The sequence below is a fragment of the Hypanus sabinus genome, chromosome 9, assembly GCF_030144855.1.
Source record: "Hypanus sabinus isolate sHypSab1 chromosome 9, sHypSab1.hap1, whole genome shotgun sequence".
NCBI lineage: Eukaryota > Metazoa > Chordata > Chondrichthyes > Myliobatiformes > Dasyatidae > Hypanus > Hypanus sabinus.
Genome location: NC_082714.1, coordinates 31,702,650 through 31,728,848, shown reverse-complemented (window position 1 = coordinate 31,728,848; position 26,199 = coordinate 31,702,650). Strand labels below are relative to the sequence as shown.

The 26,199-nt window shown below is 40.7% G+C and overlaps 1 protein-coding gene across 5 annotated transcripts; it reads right to left on the bottom strand.

Annotated features, from left to right (window-relative positions):
• Window positions 1-4,497: 4,497 nt before the first annotated feature.
• eci1 (enoyl-CoA delta isomerase 1) lies at window positions 4,498-25,678 on the bottom strand. 5 transcript variants are annotated; one of them, XM_059979423.1, is made up of 9 exons: window positions 25,379-25,587; window positions 24,230-24,255; window positions 21,496-21,637; window positions 16,680-16,817; window positions 15,832-15,959; window positions 14,533-14,679; window positions 12,526-12,647; window positions 7,245-7,423; window positions 4,498-4,940 (listed from the first exon to the last, which is right to left on the bottom strand). In XM_059979423.1, the coding sequence occupies exons 4-9, from the start codon at window positions 16,705-16,707 to the stop codon at window positions 4,774-4,776; spliced, it is 771 nt and encodes a 256-aa protein (XP_059835406.1). In that variant the 5' UTR covers window positions 16,708-16,817; window positions 21,496-21,637; window positions 24,230-24,255; window positions 25,379-25,587; the 3' UTR covers window positions 4,498-4,773. The 5 variants fall into 5 exon arrangements, with proteins under 5 accessions (XP_059835406.1, XP_059835402.1, XP_059835403.1 ...); XM_059979419.1 differs by lacking the exons at window positions 21,496-21,637; window positions 24,230-24,255; window positions 25,379-25,587 and adding an exon at window positions 25,594-25,678; XM_059979420.1 differs by lacking the exons at window positions 21,496-21,637; window positions 24,230-24,255; window positions 25,379-25,587 and adding an exon at window positions 25,594-25,678 and having other exon boundaries at window positions 15,832-15,956.
• Between the last annotated feature and the right edge of the window lie 521 nt (window positions 25,679-26,199).

The window sequence follows — 26,199 nt, the reverse complement described above, 5'->3', positions numbered from 1 at the left end:
CTTCTAAGAAAGTGGAGCTGCTTCTTTGTAATGGCAGAATGATGTCCTGGACCCAGTTCAGATCCTCTGAAATGATAATGTTGAGGAATTTAAAATTATTAACCTTCTCCACCTCTGATTCCTGGAGGAGGACTGGCTCATGAACCTTCAGCTTCCTCCTCCTGTAATCGATAATCAGCTCTTTGGTTTTGCTGACATTGAGTGAGAGGTTGTTGTTGTGGCATCATTCAGCCAGATTTTCAATCATCCTCCTAAAGGCTGATTCATCACCACCTTTGATTCGGCCAGCAAACAATGATGTCATCAGCAAATAAAGTTGGCAGGAGATAATCATGGTTTATCTACTATGACAATGGCATTGTATGAAATATATTTATATGAACTATATTCACTGCAATCTGCAGCCTATAATTTTCCTTTAAGAAATGTACTTTTGAACTGTCTAAATGATCTAGTGATTTTACGATCTCCTGAAGGATTTGGCAAACTTGATTCTTAGGAATGCAGGTGTGGCACTTTGACAAAGGTCAGTCATTGCTGGAAAAGAGGGCATTGAGGCCCAAGAATGGAAAATGAACCAGTGTTCTGACCCACTGCTCTGTGCCAGCCAAGATCTCCCACCTGAATCTGTCCTGTCTGCTTGCATTTGACCCATCTCCTTGTCTTCCCATTACTACTGTCAGGCAGGAAGTGCAGGAGCGTTGGGTCCCATGCCGCCAGGTTTAGGAACAGTTGTTATTCTACAAGCACTGAGGTCCTGGACCAGCATGGGTGGCTTCACTCGCCTCAGTGCTGAGCTGATTCCACAGCCTGTGGATCCCCTTTCAGAGACTCCGCAGCTCATGTTCACAGTATGGTTTGTTTACCTGTTTTATTATTTGCACGCTTTGTCCTCTTTTGCATATTGGATATTTGTTGGTCTTTGTTATGTATGGCTTTTCACAGATTCTATTGCCTTCTTTTCCTGTGGGTGCCTGCAAGCAAATTAACATCAAGCTAAGCACAGCAGTGCTGCCAATATCGCTCCCTCTCTCCCAGATAAGCTAAATCTTTTTCTTACACGGTTCGATGTCGACAACACTGGGCCCCCGAGGAGAGACCTGCACCTCGGTAACATGTCTGAACAAGTGGCGTCCTGTCGCACTTACCTCAATATAAGTAAATGCTTTGAGGGGCTGGCCAAGGATTACATCTGCAGCATGTTTCCACCCACACTGGACCCCCTACAATTCACCTACCGACACAACCGACTGACAGATGACGCAATAGCCACAGCTCTATACACCACCCTTACACACCAGGAGAGGAGGGATGCTTACATGAGAATGCTGTTCTTGCACTACAGTTCAGCATTCAATCCCATAATTCCCTCCAGGCTTGACAAGAAGCTCAGAGACCTCGGCCTTCACCCTGACTTGTGCAGCTGGATCCTGGACTTCCTGTCTGATCGCCAGCAGGTAGTAAGGGTGGGCTCTCTCACCTCTGCCCCTCTGATCCTCAACACAGGAGCCTCCCAGTGCTGTGTTCTAAGCCCCCTCTTTTACTCTCTGTATACCCATGACTGTGTCACCACCCACAGCTCCAATCTGCTAATTAAATTTGCAGATGCTACCACATTGACTGGCCCTATCTCAAGTAATAACGAGGTAGCCGACAGAGAAGAAGACATCACCCTGACACAGTAGTGACCAGAAAACAACCTCTTCCTCAATGTTACAAAAACAAAGGAGCTGGTTGTAGACTATAGGAGGAACGGAGACAGGCTCACCCTATTGACATCAATGGATCTGGGGTTGAGAGGGTGATACACATCACCGAGGATCTCACTTGGTCTATAAGTACTGGCTGCGTGGTGAAAAAAGCACAACAGCTCCTATTTCACCTCAGGCAGTTGAAGAAGTTCAACATGAGTCTCCAAATCCTATGGACTTTTGACAGGGGCTCGCTTGAGAGCATCCTGACTGGCTGCATCACTGCCTGGTATGGGAACTGTACTTCCCTCAATCACAGGACTCTGCAGAGAGTGATGCGGACAGCCCAGCACAGCTGTGGATGTGAACTTCCCACTATTCAGGATATTTACAAAGACAGGTGTGTAAAAAAGGCCTGAAGGATCTTTGGGGACCCAAGTCACCCAAACCACAAACTGTTCCAGCTGCTACCATCCGGGAAACTGTACCGCAGCATTAAAGCCAAGACCAACAGCCTCCAGGACAGCTTCTTCCACCAGGCCATCAGATTGATTAATTCATGCTGATGTAATTGTATTTCTATGCTATATCGACTGTTCTGTTGTATATTTTACTGTATATACTATTTATTACAAACTACTATAATTTGTACATTTCATATTCAGACGGAGATGCAATGTAAAGATTTCCACTCCTCACGTATGTGAAGGATGTAAGAAATAAAGTCATTTCAGTTCAGTTTACTTACTGAGATAGAGTACCGAATAAGAGCGTCTGGCTCTTTGAATCGTGGCGCCCAACAATCCCCCAATTTAATCTGAGCCTAATCACGGGACAATTTACAATGACCAATTAACCTACCAACCCATGTATCTTTGGACTGTGGGAGGAAACAGGAGTACACGGAGGAAACCCATGCGGTTACGGTTCTCCCCTGCATGGTACACACTTTGATAACAAATTTACTTAAAACTTTGAACTTTATTAATTCCATCTCACATGCTAACAGTCTGCTCAATCCAAATCTGTTTCCAACATTAAATCCATTGAAGACTACAAAGGTCTAAAAGCTACTTTTTCTAACATTAACGTGAGTTTCAGACTACGAATATTTTGATGTAGATTTCATTATATATTCTGATTCATGATGCTAAATACCATTGAACTTCTATAATTAAGATTACCAATCCTAAACCTTTTGGCTTGATTACCTATAATGGAATTTATTTATTTTACTGTTTTTATTTATTTAGAGATATAGTGCAGAATAAGCCCTTCTGGCTCTTTGAGCTGCACTGCCAGCAACTCCCAGATTTAACCCTGTCTTAATCATGGGACAATTTACACTGACCAATTAAACCTACTACCCAGTATGAGGATACTGAAACCCGCAGAGGAAACCCACGCATTCCATGGGAGGACGTATGGAGGACGCCGTGATTGAACTCTGAACTCCGATACCCTGTGCTAGAATAGCAATGTCATTCAACTATACACGTGAATACAGCCAAACGAAACAGCGTTCCTCCAGGGCCAAGATGCAAAGCACAATACCAACAGTCATACACAGCAATATAATTATGGCAGCAGAAAAACATACAGTCACAAAAAATAATAATATAGCCCAAGTTCCTGAGTGTCGTGGCCTGTATGATGGCACGGGATGTTGGTCCTGGAGCCACATTCACACACCAGTGCAGCAACTGAGAAAAGGAATCCAGCTTGTCCTGCTCCAAGTGAACACTAGAGGGAACCACTGACAGGACGGTCCAGCCTCCAACACAGCCTGGACCCCCGCAGGACAATGGTGAGCATTCTGACCGGTTGCATCACCACCTTATATGGAGCCTCCAACGTATAGGGTTCCAACAAGCTGCATAGACTCAGCCAGCTCCATCGAGGGCACAACCCTTCCTACCGTTGAGGACATCTACAGCAGGTAGTGCCTGAAGAAAGTGGAATCTATCTTTGAGGATTCTTACTATCTGGGGTATGTCCTCTTTTCATTACTACCATTATAGAGGAGCTGGAAGATCTACACTCAATGATTCAGGAACAGCTTCTCATCTGCCAACACACACAAAATGCTGGTGGAACACAGCAGGCCAGGCAGCATCTACAAGGTAGAATCACTGTCTACATTTCGGGCCGAGACCCTTCGTCAGGACTTGTCAAAGGGTCTCAGCCCGAAACGTCGACAGTGCTTCTACCTTCTAGATGCTGCCTGGCCTGCTGTGTTCCACCAGCATTTTGTGTGTGTTGTTTGAATTTCCAGCATCTGCAGATTTCCTCGTTCTTGCTCTTTAAATTCTCATCTGCCATTAGTTTTCTGAACAGCGTATGAAAGCATTACCTCATTATTCCTTTTTTTGCACTATTTATTTTTTAGTTCATAGGAGTTTTATGCCTTTACACTGTATTGCTGCCACAAAACAACCAATTCACATCATATAAGCAATGATAATAAACCTAATTCTGAGTCTGGAAGACCAGATGCCTCACAATGAGAAGTTGATTTTAACCATCGGTTTACTGGCTATCTTTCACTTAACTAAAACTGTGTTAAGATCACCGAGAAAACCAGTTTGTATAAAGATTAATTCTATCCCCAACTGCAAGTTATTTTGTAAACTTGATTCCACATCTTTGCCAATTTCCTACAAATTACTTTTTCACTTGAAATTGGCATCTTTTAAAAAATCTCTTCTGAAAATAAAAAATAGTTCAGCGTTCCTACAAAAATTAAATTCTGAATTCCCAAAACTCCCGGACTTGTTTTGTAAAGATTCAACCAAATAAGTAAACATTACACTGAAAGATATTGTTTTAATTACTATTAGGCTACTCAGGCATTCAACAAGCTTCTTGAGTAAACTGCACGATCAGGAGACTGTTAGCAGCAGAATTAGGCACTTTCACATTTTAAAACGTAAAGGGTCTAGACACAAATTTCCATTTGTCTTTCATTTTGGAAAAGATGCAAATTTTCATTGATGAAATTACAGAATGGAATGGTCAAATACAGAAAAATACAATTAGATATTCAGAGAGTTTTTGCCACCTTGTTTAAGAACACAGTTATTCAGCTTTTTCTTTGTTTCAGCATCTCCATGTACATCTCAAGAGACTTCTGAATAGAATCTTTACTGATAAAATTGACAAAATTTTGTATATCTGCTTCCCTTTGAGTCAAAAGTCGTTCAAGTATTGGTTTCCGCATCATGGTCTTGGTTATTTGCCGAGCATGATCTGCAAGATAAATGGTTTAAGAAGGTAAGGGATCCAAAACGGAAATGAAAGGGAAAACCTTCCCTGAAGCAATTCGTTAATTATAAATAATCCTACATTAAGAAATGGGAATTAAAAAGTACATTCAAGCTTTCTGGAGTTATGTCACATCTTAGGTCTTGCCAATCAAGCTATGTGTATTGACTGAATTTACCACATTTTGAAGCCATGAGGGGTGAAAACTACTCTGATAAACTGCTGATCACAAAAGGATCCATAGGAGTAGGTTAATAACATATAGCTCATTAGGGCTTGGCAAAGTACACCAAGAAATGATTAATTAGTAGCAATACAGGGATATTCTACAAATTAAATGAAGAACTTCAATCTGCCATACCACTGATTTCCTGCCCTCAGTCACATTTAAGAAATAGTCCTGAGGAGAGGTTAGAGGCCCCTTTGTACAAATAGAATTGTGCAGAGGACTAGCTGAGTGCTGTGACTAGCACAGAATGCTAAGTTCAAAGAGTGCATGTGGACATGGAAAACTGAAAGATGTGTAACCTAACTAGAGCTGTGTAGTTAAGCATGCACTTTAGATGTGAAGGAGCAAAAGGCTTTCTGGAATACCATTAGAGTGGATGAGGTTATATTCAGATCAGCAATGACCTTTTTGGATGGAGGAACAAGCTTGAGAGGCCAAGTGCCTACTTCTGCACCCAATTCACATGTTCACATGCATTTTCTATACTCTGGTCATGAATGGTAAAACTAAAATGTTACTTAAAAAATGGATGATCAAATGCTTCTTAAAAATTAGTAGGTAGAGATGAACTCAGACAACAGACCATTTTAAGTTTAGGTTCTCTAACTGTAGTACATAGTTACAAGCATGAAAGATGGTTATCGATGCAAAGAAGTGTACAGTGTGTCTTTTTGGAGGCCAACTATGGAAATTCAGCACAATACAAATGGCATGATTTTTAAAAAGTACTGGCAAGGGTGAGCTTGGTGTGTATGCAAACAACTTTAATGTAGGCACTGGATAGGTTACTTTGGTTTATAGATGTACAGAATAGAAAACTAAGAAGTCAGACTAGAACTTTGTAAATTGCTGCTTAGGCTTTAGCTGGAGTACCGTGGAGAATTCTAGATGTAGGTTAAGAAGTTAGGGGTTTAAAACAAGGGAGGTTTACCATAAGTTAGCAGTGATAAGGGGCTTTAGAGGATGTTATGGTAGTATCGCTGCTAGTACAACACTTTACAGTATCAGCTGTAAGATTGGGGTTCATTTCCTGCTGCTGTCCATACAGAGTTTGTACATTCTGCCCATGATTGCATAGGTTTCCTCTGGGTGCTGTGGTTTCCTCCCATATTTCAAAGACATACGGGTAAGGGTTGTTAAGTTGTGGGCATGGCAACATTTGTGAACTGCCCCAGAACACCAATGGACTGTGTTGATCATTGTCACAAGTGACATAGTTCACTGCATGTTTTGATGTATATGTGACAAATAAAGGTAATCTTTAAAATCTTTAATGGGGGTAAGTTAGAACTGTCATCCTTGGAACAAAGAGGTGAGTCAGAATAAAATGATTACAGCTTTAAAGGGAGATGAGAAATGGAGAGAAACTATTTCCCCTAGTGAGATAATCAAAAAATACACACTCAAAATCACAAAAGACACATTTATTTATTTATTTAATGCAGTAGTCCTCAGAATCTTAAATCTTGATCTGAAAAGTTGATTTCATAAAAGAAAATAATGTAACTCAAAAAGGTACTTGAGGATGTAAAAGTTACAAGACTACAGATAAAAATGTAGAGGATAATTACATAAAGATGACTGCTTTAAGAATATTTCCAGGTATTGCAGGCTCCCTTTTTCGATGATTAGTGTACAGAGTTGTGTAAATTTTTCATGGCCCTAGCTAGTATAAAAGCATTGTGTTCTGGTTAGAACCTCAGATGAGGCCAAAGGTTATTATACCCAAGTAGAGTTATTGATTTTGGCATACAAAAACATATTTTGCAAATAAGGAACATAGCAGCTGAATTTTAACACTCTAATGGAACCACATTTCAAAGGCTTTCTCAATGTGAAACAATCACATGAAATTCAGAGCTTACAAAATTAGTTTTGTTTTTTTTTCAATTTATGCAGTGCCAAAGTAATTTTTAACTACAACTGAGCACATGTTCAGCACCTCTTAACAAACATTTTTCTTTAATTTTTTTGCAGGAATGATAAAATAAGATCTTCCTCAAAAAGGCTCATCAGAACTATTTAACATTTTACCATTTTTAAATTTAGAAAAGTTTTACCTGGAATAGTCAACCATTCAGACATGGTGCTCAAAGCAGTAGACATAATTTTATCTTGTGCCACTAGGCGATCAACAAGTCCAATTTTCAAAGCCTCTGGAGCACTGTACAAAATGCCAAGTTGAAGAGAATGCTCTGTAGCTCTCCTTCCAATAGTACTTTTCATGGTGTCCTTGAACCTTTGATGGTGACATGGAGAAAAAGCTACACTTTAAAATCCATTCAGTATTTAATGAATGGCTCAAGAAAAAACAAACTGCTGAAGGAACTCAGGAACTCAGGCAGCATCTGGGGAGGCGAAGACATAGTCGACTTTTCTGGTGCACCAAGCTGCAGCTCAATGACATTTAGCTCATACAGGGGACTGAGGAAATGACAGATAGGAGCTACAGGGAGGTAGTCACCACTAGGTTGCAGGTTATGGGTGACTGCCAGGAGAAGGAAGGAGATAAGCTGCCAGTACAGCGTATCCCTGTGGTTGTTCCCCTCAGTAATAAATATACCATTTTGAATACTATTGAGGGGGATCACGTATCGCGGGGAAGCCGCAGCGACTGGGTCTCTGGCACTGTAACACTGTGGCTCAGAAGAGAAGAGAGCTGAAGAGGACTGCAGTAGTGATAGGAGATTCCATAGTTTGAGGTAGAGACAAGATTGTGTGGATGCAATAGAGACTACTGGTTGATACGTTGCCTCCCAGGTGTCAGGGTCAAGGGATGTCTCAGATCGGGTCCACAACATTCAAAAGAGGGAGGGGGAACAGGCAGAAGTCTTGGTACATATTGGCACCAATGACATAGATAGGAAAGGTGAGGAGGTCCTGAAGAGTGACTTTTGGGAGCTAGGTAGAAAGCTGAAAAGCAGGACTGCTAGGGTAGTAATCCCTGGATTGCTGCCTGTGCCATGTGCCAGTGAGGGTAAGAATAGGAGCATTTGTCATTATAAATATGTGGCTGAGGACTAGCGCAAGGTACAGGGGTTCAGATTTCTGGATCATTAGGATCTCTGCTGGGGAAAGTACGACCTGTACAAAAGGAACGGATTACACCTGAACCCGAGAGGGACCAATATCCTTGCAGGCAGATTTACGTGAGCAGTATGGGAGGCTTTAGGCTAATTTGGCAGGGGGATGGGAACAAGAGTAATAGTGCTGTGGATGAAGCAGTTGGTTTACAAACAGAGGCAGAGTGTAGAGGGACTGCTAGCAAAGACAGGCTGATGATAGGGCAAAATTGCAGTCAACAGGATCAGTTGCAATGTAAAAAGGGGCCAAAGTCAGAAAAGAGTGATGAATATAGGACTGAAAGTGTTATATTTGAATGCACGTGGTATACAGAATAAGGTGGATGGATTTTGAGCATTTCAAGATGGGCAGGTATGACATTGTGGGCATCACTGAGTGTTGGTTGAAATAAGATTATAGCTTGGACCTTAACATCCAAAGATACACTGTATCAAAAGGACAGGCTGGTAGGCAGAGGGAGTGGGGTGACTCTGTTGGCAAAAAATGAAATCAAATCGTCAGGAAGAGGTGACATACGACCAGTGGATGTAGAATTGTTGAGTAGAGCTAAAAAAGGCCCTAATGGGAGTTATATACATGCCTCCAAATAGTAGCAAAGATGAAAGCTATAAATTGCAACAGGAGATAGAAAATACATGTCAAAAGCCTAACGTTATGATAGTCAAAGAAGGTTTCAATATGCAGGTAGATTGGGAAAATCAGGTTGGTGCTGGATCCCAAGAGGGTGAATTTGTAGAATGCCTTAAAGATGGCTTTTTAGAGCAACTTGTGGTTGAGCTTGCTGGGGGATCAGCTATTCTGGATTGGGTGTTGTGCAATGAACTGGAATTGATTAAGAGCTTAAGGTACAGGAACACTTAAGGGCCAGTGATCATAATATGATAGAATTTATCCTGCAGTTTGAGGGGGAGAAGCTCGAGTCAACTCCACAGTGTTACAATGGAGTAAAAGGAATTACAGAGACATGAGACAGGAGCTGGCCAAAGTTGATTCGAAGGGGACACAAGCAGGGATGACAGCAGAGCAGCAATGGCTGGAAATTCTGGGAGCAATTGAGAAGGTGCAGTATATGTACATTCCCAACAAGAAAAAAAGCAGGATGATGTAACTGTGGCTGACGAGGGAAGTCAAAGCCAACATAAAAGCCAAGGAGAGTATACAATTGAGCAAAAATTAGTGAGAAGTTAGTGGATTGTGAAGCTTTTAAAAATCAACAGAAGGCAACTAAAAAGTCATAAAGAGGGAAAAGATTTAATATGAAGATAAGCTAGCAATATTATTAAAGAGGATACCAGAAGTTTCTTCAGATATACAAAGAGTAAAAGGGAGGCGAGTGTACATATTGGACTGCTGGAAAATGAGCTAGAGGCTACTACACTGTGAAGTCTCTTCCAAGGATGCCGACTCTGAAGTAGATCAAGTGCTACACCTGCCCCTACACCTCCTCCCACACTACCATTCAGGTCTCCAAACAGTCCTTCCAGGTGAGGCAACACTTCACCTCTGAGCCTGTTGGGGCATCTACTGTATCTGGTGCTCCCAGTGTGGCCTTCTGTATATTGGTGAGACCCAACACGGATTGGGAGACCAGTTTCCCAAGCACCTATGTTTCGTCTGCCAGAAAAAGTAAGATCTCCCCATGGCCACCCGTTTTAATTCCACTTTCCATTCCCATTCCAACATGTATGTCAATGGCCTCCTCTATTATCTCAAAGAGACCACAGTCAGGTTGAAAGAGCAACACCTGATATTCCATCTGGGTATCCTCCAACCTGATGGTATAAACATCGATTTCTCGAACTTCCAGTAATGCCCACCCCCTTCACCATTCCCTTTACCCTCTCTCATCTTATCTCCTTACCTGCCTAGCACCTCCCTCTTGTGCTCCTCCCTGTTTTGTTCTTCCATGGCCTTCTGTCCTCTCCTATTGGATTCCTCCCTTCTCCAGCCCTGTATTTCTTTCACCAAACAACTCCCCAGATCTTTACTTCACCCCTCCCACCTTCCGGTTTTACCTATCACCTTGTGTTTCTTCCTTCCCTCCCCCACCTAACGCTGACTCCTCATCTTTTTTTTCCCCTCTAGTCCTGATGAAGGGTTTCAGCCTGAACCGTCGCCTAGACACCTTCCATAGATGCTCCCTGGCCTGCCGAGTTCCTCCAGCATTTTGTGTGCATTGCTTAGAAAGATAGGGGACAAGGCAATGGCAGACGAACTGAATAAATATTTTGAATCAGTTTTCACTGTGGAAGATTCTAGCAGTATGACAGAAGTTCGAGAGTGTCCAGATGCAGAAGAGAATGAAGTTGCCATTACTAGGGAGAAGGTGATTGGGAAAATGAAAGGTCTGAAGGTGGATAAATCACTTGGACCTGATAGTGTACACCCCAGGGTTCTGAAAGAGATGGCTGAAGAGATTGTGGAGGCATAAGTAATGATCTTTCAAGAGTCATGAGATGGTTCCGGAGGACTGGAAAGATGCAAGTGCCACTCCACTCTTCAAGAAGGGAGACAGGCAGAAGAAAGGAAATCATAGGCCAGTTAGTCTGACTTCATTTGTTGTGAATATGCTGAATGTGATTGTTAAGGATGTGGTTTCAGAGTACTTGGAGGCACATGATAAAATAGGCCAAAGTCAGCACTGTTTCCTCAAGAGAAAATCTTGCCTGACCACATCTGTTGGAATTCTTTGAAGAAATAACAACCAGGAAAGACAAAGGAGAATCGGTGGATATAGTGTACTTGGGTTTTCAGAAAGCCTTTGACAAGGTGCTGCACACGAGGCTGCCTAACAAGTTAAGGACTCATGTTATTACAGGAAAGACACTAACATGGATAAAGCAGTGGCTGACTGGCAGAAGACAAAGAGAGTGAAAAAAGGAAGCCTTTTCTGATTGGCTGCCAATGACTAGAGGTGTTCACCAGGGGTCTATGTTACGACTGCTTTTTTTTATGTTATATGTCAATAATCTGGATGACAGAATTGATGGCTGTGTGGCCACGGTTGTGGATGGTACAAAGATAGGTGGAGGCGCAGATAGTGTTGAGGAAGCAGAGAGGCTACAGAAGGACTTAGATAGATTAGGAGAATAGACAAAGAAATGGCAAATGGAGTACAGTGTTGGGAAGTGTATGGTCATGCCCTTTGGTAAAAGAAATAAAAGCACAGACTATTTTTTAAATGGAGATAAAATTCAAGTATCAGAAATTAGAAGGGACTTGGGAGACCTCAGACAGGATTCCCTAAAGGTTAATTTGCAGGTTGAGTTGGTGGTGAAGAAGGCAAATACAATGTTCATGTTCATTTCCAGAGGACTAGAATATAAAAGCAAGGATGTAATGTTGAGGGTTTATAAAGGCCACACAAGAGTATTCTGAGCAGTTTTGGACCCCTTATCTAAGGAAGAATGTGTAGGCATTGGAGAGGATTCAGGGGAGGTTCACAAGAGTGAGTCTGGAAATGAAAGGGTTACCGTATGAGGACTGATTGATGGCTTTGGGCCTGTACTCACTGGAATTCAGAAGAATGAGGGGTGATCCCATTGAAACCTATCAAATGTTGAAAGTCCTTGACAGAGTGGATGTGGAGAGGATATTTCCTATGGTGGGGGAGTCTAGGACCAGGGGACACAGCCTCAGAACAGAGACATCCACTTAGAAAGGAGATGCAGAGGAATTTATTTTAGCCAGAGAGTGGTAAATCTGTGGAATTTGACATCACAGGTGGCTCTGGAGGCCAAGTAATTAGCTATACTTATGGCAGAAGCTAATAGATTCCTGATTATTCAGGTATGAAGGGTTATAGGGAGAAGACTGGAGATTGGGGCTGAGAAGGAAATGGATCAACCATGATGAAATGGTTGAGCAGACTCGATGGGCTGTACGGCGTAATTCTGCTCTTATATCTTATGGTCTTATAGTAAATCTGATTCTGATTCTGGGAATGAAGAAAGTAGAACAAAACGGAACAACATCCATAAGGAAACAAGCAAGAAAGAGAGTTATAGATATCAGAATACAAAGGAAATTTGAAACACGAAAAAGGATAGCAAAGGAAATATCAAACTAAATGGAAAGGGAGATTGAAGAGTTAGAAAGACATGACAGAATTATGCACATAAATGGTGGAGACAAGTAAACTCCAAGAATCAAAGAATTACACAGTTCAAATTATGAGAATGAGAATCATGACAAATCACATAATACACAATAATAATAATAATAATATATTTAGCTGAATCATATTTGATTGCGTACCAGAAAGGTGCAACAATTCCAAGCTTTGTCTCATTAAGGCCAATCCCATACTTTGGATTATCTGTCATAATGCGGTAGTCACAAGCCATTGCCATGAGACATCCTCCAGCAGGGCTGGCTCCCTAGAATAATAATCGAAATGCCGATTTCAAAACATGCACCACTATCTACTACATTAGCTGAGTTATACTTAATAAGTTTTCAATTGTTACTTTTAAGAATAAAAGTCCCATTTACAAGAACGGCTATGAAGAGTTAAAAGCAAAAGACAGAATGACTCATTTGATAGTAATCTTGGTTTTGAGTCTAGGGCTATGCAAGTTCTACTTAGAGACTGGTGTGCAAATATCTTGGGTACCACCTCAGTCTATTTCTGAGCAAGAACTGCAAAGTGTGCAGGTGGGAGTCAGTAGAGACCAGAAAGGGTTCAATACACAACATACTGTGCATTGACCTCTCACGAGACAATAATGACTGCAGTGTATACTCTGTCCTAACTGGCAAAACTTCACTGACCTGCCCATGTAATTTGGCAGTCTCTTCCTCCAATTAATCCTGGGCCTGGCTGGTCTCATCAGTGTTTAGTGAGAGTCACATTCCCAGTCCCTTCATTTGTTGCATTGTGACAGCAGTACATTGGAGCATATGATAATAAAAGAAAAACTAGAAAATCATGTTAAGAAATTAATAAAATATTATATCAGAGCAACAAGAGAGCAAGAAAGAAAAATAGTGACGTAGGATACATGGGATCAATGCCTACGCAGAAATCTGATGGCGGATGATGCTAGTTTTAAAGGTACACAGCCAAAGTTTTGCTTTTCAACTTAATAGGCAATGCCTTACAAAACAGCTTCCTTAGTATGAAGGAATGTGGAAATTAAATGAGTGGTCTTTGATCTGAAATACTAAATCTATTTCTCTCTATCCAGATGCTACCAGACCAATTGTGTATTTCCATCATTTGTGCCTTTTTACCAGATTTACAACACCTGCAGCATTTTATATTACTTTATGAAAATATCTTTGTAGTCCATTCTTGATTGAATAAGAAAGCAAACTCATTGATTTCTTTGGTATCCACCATTATCTTGTAAGTGAGTAACAGTCCCTCAAACTTCTATGCTACCTCAAATAACCTTATTCACAGTTTATCGCTATGGTTTCACCCTCTTATCAGCTTGGTGTCACCTCTTACTCCCTGATCCCTGCTGTAGCTTCACAAACTTCTTTTGTCTTCTTTTCAGTTCTGATGAAGAGTCTCTAAATAGAGGTAGTAACCATTTCTCTTCCTGCAGATACAGACCAACCTGCGGTGTAGTTACGACATTTTTTAATTTTGTTTTACCTCTCCTCACTTTATAGCCCTTTGCACAGGTACTCAGGACCCAGTAGTGTGATCACTCGAGTTGAGTATGATGTTCTTTTGAGAGATTGTCTATTTATGAGTCCTCAGGTGTCTGTAGAGGCTGAACTAAGGTCCACATATTCTGGTGCAGTGTGGCCAAAAGTAAGTGGTGGCTGTGGTTAGTGGTTGAGTCTTTTGGTTTGCTGTCTGCAGCACAGCGGAAGTCACTCTCATGTAACACAGTTCCCTCTTGATCAGATTTCCTCCAAGTGTATATTCCCAGTTTTTAGATGTAACATTGGATTTCTTCAGGCTGATTTTGATGTTATCTCTGAAGCATTTCCTTTGCCCACCAGAGGCTCAATAACCTTCCTTCAACTGGGAGTAAAGGATCTGTTGGAGGAAACATGAGTTTGGCACTCGGATGACATAACCTGTCCATCAAAGTTGGTGTTGCTTTATCGATAGACATTATCCATTCAAACAGATCTAAAATCTGTTTGATTTTTGAAGTAAATGATAAATGTGAAATTCTTAAATAAACATGGTTCTGTAGGATTTCATGTTCCACTTCAATTGTTTCCTTTATGAACAATGTCAGGATAAATAACAATCCAAACAAACAATTTGCAAATTGTAATGACTATTGGATCACTTACATTGATTGCAGCAATGGTCACCAAGTTAGATCCGTACAACTTCAACCACATTTCCTGAACAGATCTCCAGAACTCTCCTGTATGCTCCGGTGACTTCCCATACATCTCAGTGATATCCAAGCCAGCAGAAAAGATGTTGGGGATAGACTAAAATTGAAGCATAATTATATTTCATCCTTATGAAAGGTAGAAAAATTCAAACACTTAGAAAGCTTACTATGATCAACCTGTACTTTAGACTGATTTCATTTTAAGGTGAAATTCCTTATTTTACATATTGTTTCTTCAGGCCACTCCATTAATTCAAAAAGCTATGTTCCTTGGGAACAGATTCATTACTGTGTGAACATATGCTTAATACACCAGCCAATGAGGAGCTGGCTGCTGTGCTCCACCCTTTGAACTTGTTACTAAAGATCCGGAAGAAATGGCAATGCACAAAGCAGTGGGAGGTGGCTTTCCAAAAGGTAAAATAAATGGTTATGTCAGACACTTTGCTCACACATTATGCTTCACATCATCCCGTAAAGCTTGCCATGCACTGCTTGGGATGCCAACGTGTCCAGAAGAAAGCTATCCAGAGCTGTCAGAACCACTTCCTGCAGTCCCAGAGCCAGGTCCTACAACCACCATGGAGGGGGCCACAGAATATGAGATTGTTTCACAGCCACAACTCTCTCCTGTCAAGCAGAATTACCCACTCTCATTGTCAGGAAAGACATTATCCCACAAGAGTAACAAAGCCTCCACAGCAATTAAATCTTTAGGCATGCATGGGAAGACTTAAAATTGACTATGCTGTGGATGTTTCTATATAGTAGTATAGTATACTGTAGATATGTTGTGTATTTAGTTGGAGTTTATAGTTAAGCAGGGAGGAGTGTTGTGGATTTAATATTTCAGTGATATTTGAGTAAGCATTCTTTGTTTAAATAATTTATAATGGGTTAACTGTAAAAATACATGAATTGCATGCGTCATGATGCAACCACATGATGTGTGCGTGCCTCACTTAAAGTAAAAACAAAACTAGACACATTCTCCTAGGTTCCCATCTTTTTCTTGTAATTAGTTTCATGTTTTGAAGTTACAAAATATAACAGTGTTGAGAACAGATTCAATTAGAACATTTAAAAGATAATTATTTGTATGTTTCACTTGGAACAAAAGAAGTCTACAAAAGAATTGTATAAAGAGCACAATGAATTTAGTCATTCTACCTAAAAGCCTGCATAATCCTGATAGAATAAGTGCTGTTATTCTATGAATAAATTAACCAGGATGATCGACCATACATACAGAAGTAAGGATAACTCCACGACATCTTCGGTCCATCTCAAGTTTCTCCAGGCTAATTGCAAACTCTGTGAGAAATTCCAGGTTTAGACTGTTAACAGGAGGCCTCTTCATTTTAATCACAGCAACTGCTGAAAATAAATGATAAGTTTTAAAGTTTTTTTTGTCATCCTTTTATGCAATGAAAAGGGAGTCAGAAGTTGATGGCAAACAGGAAACAAATAATGGATTTTGACCAGAGGGTAAGGAGGCTTTGCACATCTATTAATAACATTTATAGAGTTATAGCGATAGCTGTTCCATTTCTGCTACAATGAATTCACTGTCTACAGTCTTGAAATGGTTGTATACTCAGCACAGTTGGAAATCTCTGACTTCTTGAGATACATGATTCAATCCCTACCACTGAACGTTAGCACATAATTTCAGGCATCAATAACCTCATGTTTAATTTTGTTTTAGTTCCACAGTTGATGTGAGATTCAGTAAGTAAAAGGTAAGTAATTACCCTTCTATAGAATCATGGAAGATCCAGACCATTCACTATCTCTAAGGCCAATCCTTCAAAACTCTCTGGGAAATTAGTAATTTTGGGATTTTTAAGTTTTCAAGATCAACATCTTCACTGGTAACATTTTAAAAAAAATCCTTCAGCTTACAGTTCTCACTTATCCCCCAGCTCTTTAGTTGTCAGAGGAAGATGCAGAAAACCGAAAACAAAGCAATCTGTTTAACTCTTTTCTTATTTTCAATTGAAAATTCTCTTGTTCCTTTCTGCAGGGAGCCCATAATCCACCCCACCCTCCATTATATCTGCAAAGGTTTACAAAGGCAAATTATTCTGTATTTACCTGAGTTGTTGTCAAGTTCCACAATCATGTTCTTATTTGTGAATGATCTCCTCTGACCTGATGCCTTACAAGGTAGCAGGCATAAAATCCTTCCTGGCTTATACTGTAAACTTTTAATACTGTTAAGTGATGCATGTCCTAAAACACAAAAAATCATTTCAGCTGTTAAATGGATAGGGAATACGAAAATCTAATCCATTGATTAATTAAATCTCTATCTCTTCCATTGGGTGGTACATTAATAACCTTACATTTCTTATTAAATTGATCTCATGAGGACATAAGAAACATGAACAGTACTAGGTCACATGGCCCATCAATAAGATCATAGATGATAGGATCTTGCACTCAATGCCACCTTCCCACCCCTTGTCCTTTATGCACAATTCCCCAATTGTCTAAAAATCCATCTATTCAGTAATTCCATTTCCAAGGCTCTGTGGTAGAGAATTCCAAATATTTTCAACTCACAGATTCAAGTCTTCTTCATCTTCCTCTTAAATAGCAAATTCCCTTTAATCTGAAATTTTGTCCTGATTCTACTTTCCTCTCAGAATCTAATGTTTTCAAGGTCATTTGAGTCTAAACTCTCACACGAGGAAATCTGAGATGCTGGAAATTCAAGCAACACTGCCTGACCTGGTACGTTCCACCAGCATTTTTTGTGTGTTGCTTGAGTCTAAACTCTGCTGAATACAGATTCAACCTTTCTTCATCCAACCCCTGCCCCCATCTATTCCAGGAATCAACCTCTTGAACCTTCTCTAAAGTAACTCCAATATATTTAAGTATACTTACATATGGAGACCAACAGTAAATACAGCGTTCACCAAAGCCCAGCACAGTTGTGGCAAGATCTCTGTACACATGTATTCTATTTCCCTTTCAATAAAGGGTAATAATTCATTGCTTTCTTTATAACTTGCTGCATCTGCATGTTAATTTCAAAGTCAAGTTTATTGTCATTTAAAAAAGAATATATATATATATAAAATGTAAAGAACCATACAACGTATATCGAAATGAGCTATTTCTTCGAACCAGGGTGTAAAGCACAGTAGTACATAAAACACACGATAACTTATGACGGTACGAATAAATCTACAGATGAATCACACATCAATAACGATCAATAAATCAATAATCACACATCAATAAATTTTAAATATTGGAAGGTACAGAACAGATTAACCAGCGACACTTTGAATACGATGCAGCCAGGAGTTCAGAAGCCTAATGGCCTGGGGGAAGAAATTGTTTCTCATCCTGACCATTCTTGTTTTTATGGATCGGAGTCTCCTGCCTGATGGTAGAAAGTCAAAGAGAATGCTGTATGGCTGGGTGGAATCCTTAATAATAGTAAGGACCCTGCATATGCAGCACTCCTGATAAACGTCTCCAATGGATGTTAGGGAGACCCCTATGATCCTCTCAGCTGTTCTCACAGTCCCTTGTAGGGACTTCTGGTCTGATACTCAACTTCTCCTATATCAGATGGAGGTGCAACCTGTCAGGAAGCTCTCAATGGTGCTCCTGTAAAACACAGTTAAAATGGGGGCTTGGAGCCTTGTCTGCCTCATTCTTAGGAAGTGGAGGTGCTGCTGTGCCTTCTTGTTCAGGGAGATAATATTAAGGGACCAGGTGAGGTCATCCATCATGTGAAATCTCAGGAATTTAGTGCACATAACTCTCTCTACATGGAGCCATGTACTCGCAGAGAGGGATGGTTCATCTATACCTTCCTTAACTCCACAGTGATTTCCTTTGTCTTCTCCACGTTCAGGCTTAGGTGGCTGTTCTCACACAAGCAACTCCACTTCCTCTCTATACTCCATTCATCATCATTCTTGATAAGGTCCACCACTGTTGTGGCACCTGTAAACTTAATGACACAGTTTGAGCTGGATCCTGTCATGTGTCAGCAATGTGAACAGTAGCGGACTGCTCAACGGAATGGGACGAGAGATGTTGCCACCCACACAGTCTGACTGTGGCCTTACTGTTAAGAAGTCCAGTATCCAATTGCAGAGGGAGGTGTTGAGACCCAGTGAAGACAGTTTTCCACCTGTTTCTGGGGTATGATGGTGTTGAATGCCAGACTGAAATATATAAAGAGCAGTCTGGCATATGAGACCCCATTTTCTAGTTGGGACAGGACAATTGGACAGCAGAGGCTATTGCATCATCAGTGGATCGACTTGAGTGAGAAGTGAACTGGAAAGGGTCTAATGTAGCCAGGAGAAAGGCTTTAGTGTGCTCCAGGACCAGCTGCTCAAAGCATTTCATAATGGCTGATGTTAATGCCACCGAACAGTAGTCATTTAGGCAGGTTACTGTCTCCTTCTTTGGCACTGGAACAATGGTTGCCACCTTGAAAGCCAAAGGGACAATGGATTGTTCCAGAGAGATGTTTGATATATCCGTTAGCTGAGCTGCAGAGTCTTTCAGAACTGGACCTGGTACATTTTCGGACCCCGCAGCTTTGTGTGGGTTGACCCTGGCCAGGGTCTTTCTCACCTCAGCTTCAGTCATACAGAGTATCTGCTCACCTGGGGGAAGGGGTTTCCTCCTCATCAGCACGTTGTTCTGCGCATCAAACTGGACCTGGAGGATATTGAATCTCAGGGAGTGAAGCATCCTGGTAAAGCATCATGAGTCCTGATGAAGGCCGGAAGCATCAACTATAGTCTTTTCCATAGATGCTGCCTGGCCTGCTGAGTTCCTCTGGTGTTTTGTGTGTGTCATGATCCCTCAGCCTGGCACGGACCTTTGCAGTAAGCCATGGCATCTGATTTGCCCGCACATGGATGTGTTTCATGATGGTAACATTCTCTACATTTCTCTATGTAGCTGGTCGCAGAGTCCACATATTCCTCAATATTAACATGGCTGCCATAGGTAGCAGCCTCCCTGAATATTCTTCAGTTCATATTATCAAAGCAGTCCTGCGGTGCAGAGACTGCATCATCAGACTATGTTTTCACCACCTTTAGAACTGGTTTGACCCGTCTGATCACTGGTTTGAATGCTGGAATTAACATTATAAATACGCAATCTGTGAGTCCAATGTGGGATTGAGGGACTGCTTTATAGGCACCTGGTATGTTAGTGTAAACCAGGTCTAGTGTATTTTCACCTCTGGTAGAAAAATCAACATGCTGGTGGAATTTAGACAGGGTTGTCTTTAGGTTCACATGGTTAAAATCACTTGTGATAATGAGGATACCATCAGGGTGCTTGGTTTGAAAGTACTGATAGCGCTGTACACCAACGTAGTGTCTCGCTGGCATTAGCAGAGGGTGTGTGCTGATATACACAGCTACCCATGCAATTGTGGTGAACTCCCTCAGTAAATAAAATGGTTTGCTCTCCACAAAAGTGCACCCAATCATCGGTGAACAATGGGGCACCACTGCTAAAGCATCCGTACACCAGTTCTTATTTATGTAAATATAGATATTGCCACCACATGTCTTGCCTGAGATCACTGGATTCCTGAAACACACTGAAATCCATCCCTGCACCTGGGATGGATTCATGAAGATTCTGAATTCCATGAGAATGTGTGCACAGAGGTTTTCCCATCACAGGTTTAGTCTCAGGCGCAGGTAGTCCAGTTTTTCAAGTGAGCGGATGTTTGGCAGTAAGAATGAGGGGAGAGCTGGCCTGAAGGGCTTCAACTTAAGTTGTTCCTGAATTACAACATGTCTTCCCCTTTCTCATTTCTTTGCCATCCTCACGGAGATCTGTAGCAGGCAATGGTGTGCATGATAAGCCCAGACTGCAGAGCTCCTCTGCAGTTCAACAGTTCATTAATGAGGTAGAATTGCAGTGCACAGTATATTTCTTAACTAGTTGCATTTTCCAGTCGTGACAAAGACATACAGGAAATGGACGAGCTATTACATCCAGAGAACAAAGTGGTCACTGCGTCTGAACATGCCTTCATCTTGGAAAGTGTTTCATGATACACAGATCTCTCTATGCAGCAGCATTCAGTAGTCCGTCCATTTAAACAGTATTCTACTTCTCCATTTTAACTTTGAAAATGAATAATATCACATACCTCATCAGCCATAGTTTTGATCACTCAATTGATCTATCTATATCCCTTTGCAGACATGTTGCATCATTTTCCTACAACTTGCTTTCCTAAAGATCATTGTGACAGGAATAAATTGAGACTTCACTAATCATGGCTCATCAGTATGAGATGACTCAGTTATCCTACCCTTCTCAGTGTGAATGGGTGTCTAATCTTCTATCTGTTCTATTGTACCCAGAGCAATGAGCTCTTATCTTCTCGTGCTACCTCACCAAAGACCCCTCAAAAATCCAGATCCTCATTCAGCTTTCTCTGACCTGATAGTTATAATTTCACAGAGCTATAATAAGTGGATAGCTATATTAAGCCCCACTCCCTTTACACAAAGCCACATTGACTCCAGCGATTTGCCTTGGAACTACTTAAATTCTATTCATTTTTTTTTTAAATTTAGAGATACAGCACGCTACAGGCCCTTCCCAGCAACCAACCTAATTTAACCCTAGGCTAATCACAGGACAATTTACAATGACCAGTTAACCTACTAACTGCAATGTGGGAAGAAACCAGTAAATAAAATCCCCCCACCCCTCTATTCTCCACTCTGGCCCTTTTATTTTCTTCTCGCTTACCTATTACATCCCCTGGGTCGCCACTTCCTATCATCCACTCTTCTCTCCTAGCTGATTCTTTCTTCTTGAGCCCTTGACTTTTCCTGCCCACCTGGCTTCACCCTTCACCTTTCAGCTATCCTCCTTCTGCTCTGCCCACCTTTTAGTCTGGCATCTTCCCCCTTCCTTCTCAGTCCTGAAGAAGGGGATTAGGCTGAAATATCAACTGTTTCTTCATCTCCATAGATGCTGCCTGAGCTGCTGAGTTCCTCCAGCACTTTGTGTGTATTGAGTAGAATAGCCTGTTAGAGGAAGAGCAATTAAAGAGGAGAGAATCCAAATAGAAGTGGACCAGTACACCATTAATACACAAAATAGAAAATGTTCAGCAAGTTCACAAAGTACTAAATCTCAGAAGATAAGAGACTGCATTAGGCAGTGGAACTAAGTGTCTTATTAAACGCAGGAGCTTATGTTGGACTTGACTTTTTTTGTTTAACTGAGAAAGCTGAAAAAAGGGTCAAACTATTTTTGAATTTTTATCTCAGCCATAAACAACCTTGCTTGCAATAACTATCAATCAGGCAGATTTTCTTGGCTGAACTGCAAATGATTCAGCCCACTGCTCTGACTCAGTCCCCACCCCTACGTTTAAGTGTTTGTGCATGCCAGGTCATGTTGTCTTGGGACTTTCAATTTCAGAGTCAGGTGACAGGGCACAATTACATCCCACACAACCTATCACAGATGATTGCCCTCTGAATATTCTGGCAGCCTTTGACAGAGCAATGTTCCCTTGTCAGTCTGAGGGGTTCTGTGAAGGCTTAAACAGCTCTGCTAGTCAGACGCATGTGAAACAAATAAACTGTTTTAATTAAGAAACAATAAATACATTATTTGTTTATATATAAAAGTATTCAAGTTATTAAAACACATTATAGCATGAATAAATATTTAAATACACTAATAAACATTCATTAGTATTTAAAATGACAAATGAGGATTTCTATCCTACAGTACGTTGGATGATGCAGAGGCATCTTAGCACTTATTCTCTGATTCCATATGGAATTCAGTGGTAGGACACAGAATGGCATGGTCTTGCATGCAAGTGGCAGCTTCCTTCAGATTTGCACTGTAATGAGCCATTATTTTCACTACCTTTTCTTTAAAAATACCATATGTGGCTTTCAAAACACTTATATCAACTGCAGATAATGAATTAAATCATCATCTTATATGAAATCAAGTTATTAAGAAACAGCCATAAGTTTTAAACTAGTACTGATTAAATGTGAGTTATCTACATATCATTACTCAGTCAGTACAAACAGAGCAACTTCATTTGTCACTTTAAAATCAAACACAAGTTGTCACCTATGGTTACCTTGTATGAATATAAGGTGATTACCCTGTATGATTTAAAAATTATTGCATTAAATAGCATAATAATTGTCCATTTTGAATGGAAACCTCGCTAAGGAAATATTTAAAATCTTATTTTAATTTTAGATGAAGACAACACAACATTTCTATAACTAATAAATCAAACATCAATTTTGTCCTCATTACAGAGAAACAGTGTTCTTGATCTCCCAGGTTGGTGCTAATATTCAGAACAGAATGCAAGGCAATTTGAAGTAATCAGCCTTGCTCGATGAAGCCACAAAGAAAACAAATTACAAAAATATTTGTCATTGTTTCTGGATAAAAGAAAAATGTTGGATATAGTGGCGATAAAATAAGCAATCATGGTGCTTATGTAAAGACTATAAGTGCCTATATTTTCATCAGGAGTTCGAGGAGATTTGGTTTGTCACCTAAAACACTCAAAAACTTCTAGAAACGAAAAATGGAGAGCATTTTCACTGGCTGAATCACTGTCAGGTTTGGGGGGGGGGGGGAGGGTGCTACTGCACAGGATCGTAGTACATGGTAGAGAGCTACAAAATTAGTCAGCTCCATCATGGGTACTAGCCTCTGTAGTATCCAAGGTATCTTCAAGGAGCCTCAGAGAAGTGGCTTTATCAAGGTCCCCGACCACCAAGGACATGCTCTCTTCACATTGTTAACATCAGGAAGGAGGTACAGAAAGATGAATGTGCACACTCAGTGATTCAGGACAGCTTCATCCCCTCTCCCATCCAATTTCTAAACGGTCATTGAATCAATGAATACTACCTCACAAATTCTTTTAAAAATTCTGTTTTTTGTATTACTTATCTCAATTTATTTATCATGAATTGCATTGTACTGCTGCTGCAAAGTTAACAAATTTCACGACATATGCCGGTGATATTAAACCTGATTCTGATTCTAGCTGACAAATCATTGGAAAGTATCAAGTGTTTCCTACATTAATATTTCTGTTACGCTGTATGTAGATTTTACTAAACTCTTGAAATCCATCGCAAACATTCAGGATTTCTTCTGATCATTGCATCAGCTATCACAATTTCCATAAGCAGGCAATTGCAATATAAATTCCAACACTAAAATATCCACAAAGGTATGAAATTTAACTTGAATAGCTTTGTGGAAATGTTGGAGCCTATTATTGCTTTCCTTAAAGAAACCAGGAAATCCTATCTGCAACTTGAATATGAGTAATGGACTAGGAGCTGGTACTCCTTACTGATACTAAGCTCTCCATTTAGCTGTCCAAGACAAGAATAAAGTTGTATTCTGTCCCTATTCACGGCTATCAGCTTCTATAACAGTTAAACTATCTGCAGAGGTGTAATCACTTGACACTTCTACAATTCAAACTAGAGTAAACATGCAACCAGAAAGCCAGGTAAAAAACTACAGAAGTAATAAATACAAAGGTAAATTGCAAGAACTTTCAGGCCAGGTTTAAAGATTTGCTGAAGTTCAGACTCTGCTTCTCCTACCTTGATTATGATTGAAGGAGTCTTATCTTCAAAAAGATGATTAAGGAAACATTTACTGTATAGATAGAATTACTGGAACTCCAAGAAGTGCAAGCTCTGAACATGATGTGCATGTTAGAGTCTACGGATGAATTCTAGAAGCAAGTACCAGGACCAGTATCCTCATTACAAGAATAGGATCATATGACTCACCTTAATTAACAGTATATTGTCTTGAATCACAGTATTCTTTGATGAAATTCATCAGATTAGTTTCCTTAACATTTGGCTGAGAAACCCTAGATCATTTGAGAACTTGCCCAAACACAACCATACTGGAGAATCACAAGGCCTCCAATTCCATCGTAAGTAGTTAGGATAGAGGAAGATTATGCTTAAAATCTTTCTAGAAGTTGGAGTCTCTGCAGTAAAAATGTATACCTTGCAGCTCTCAAACTTCTATCATTGAATTGCTCCGAAGGTTAGCAAGTTGACCCACACTGCTATAAATTAAATGGTTTAGTTTGTTAGGTAGCACAGGAACAAAGTTTGGCATTTAATTGGAATAGAAATGAAGTCAATTGCACAAAGATTGTACAGTACATGGAAAGGACACAAAGCCAAAAATATACCTTCTAAAGATATAGATCATTTTCTATTGGGATATGGCAATTGACAATCACTGTATTACTGTTTTTACTGGAGATGATCCACATACTGGCAGTAAAAAAGTGCACAGACCTAGTACATTCAACATTATACTAGGTTTAGAATTTGTGATCAGTAATGATAGCACTGTGTCAATAGAGAATGCAGTAGATTAGCAATGGTGAATGCAGTACGGAGTGAGAACTGACACTGTGATGTACTAGGTAGTGTAGTGTTATACTGACATTGGGTAGCGCAATGGTATAAACTGCCATTAAACACTGGAGGAACTCAGCAGGCCAGGCAGCATCCATGGAAAAGAGCAGTCCTGACTAAGGGTTTCGGTCGGAGGCGTCAACAGTTTGCTCTTTTCCATGGATGTTGCCGGGCCTGCGAGTTCGTCCAGCGTTTTGTGTGTTGCTTTGGATTTCCAGCATCTGCAGATTTTCTCGTTTATGTATGGTACAAACTGTGGAGATGTTGGGTAGGGTAAGAGCACTGTGGTGATACCAGAGAGGATACTGGCACTTCATTGCCGCTAGTAATAATACCAGGCAGTCCACTGATGCCAGGTAGGCAGAGAGCATTAAAGTAATCCCTGGTGCCCTGGTACCGGGCAAGCGAAGAACGGGGGCCGAGCTTGCAATTCCTAATTTCCCTCCAATATTTGGTACCGGTCCAGTTAATTCCGGCCTGCACCCGGAGGCCGCCACCCGCTGGACCCCGGTATCACAGACCTGAATAAAACCCTCGAACCGCCTTCAACAACGCCGCCATTTTCTGCCGGGCAGTGGGGAACACAAACCGGAAGCTGCGGGGCGGAAGCAGCTCTGCCTTTCGAGCTGCGGGGCGGAAGCAGCGCCCCCTTTCGAGCTGCGATGAAACTGCAGCTTGTGTTGCCCAGCCTGCAACTCCACGATGATCCTGCAGATGGTGAGGAAGTCTTTTCGAAAATCACACTCTGAGCTTTATCTCCGAAACTATCATACATTCGCTGATTGCTCCCGTCCAGTTTCAAGTATGCACATAGCATCACACGGATTTTTAACATATGCCGCTGATCATTTGATTTGTATGATTGAAAACACCACTGTTACTTTCTATGACAAATCAGCAAACTATGAAATACAGTTTGAGTAAACGGTTCGTAAAAGAGGAGTGGCAATTTAGAGAGAAGAGGAGTGAATTATTGTTATGAAAACAAAAAAATGTATGGGTATAGGTCCACTAAAGGTTGCACAAGTAAAACCCACAGGTAATGATTCTGAAGGGGCAGAAAAATTGAATACTTTGCCTCACCAATTTACTGAGAACAATGAGATGAGATACATTTTCTGGGGGAA

Coding starts and splice junctions, on each gene's coding strand:
- eci1 (XM_059979419.1), bottom strand. CDS start 25,633: ATGGCGGCGTTGTTGAAGGCGGTTCGAGGGTTTTATTCAG. Junction 16,818..25,593: donor GGTTCGAGGGTTTTATTCAG/GTCTGTGATACC, acceptor TTTGTGTTTTAG/GACATGCATCACTTAACAGT. Junction 14,680..15,831: donor GTGGAGTTATCCTTACTTCT/GTATGTATGGTC, acceptor CTTCAATTTTAG/TCTATCCCCAACATCTTTTC.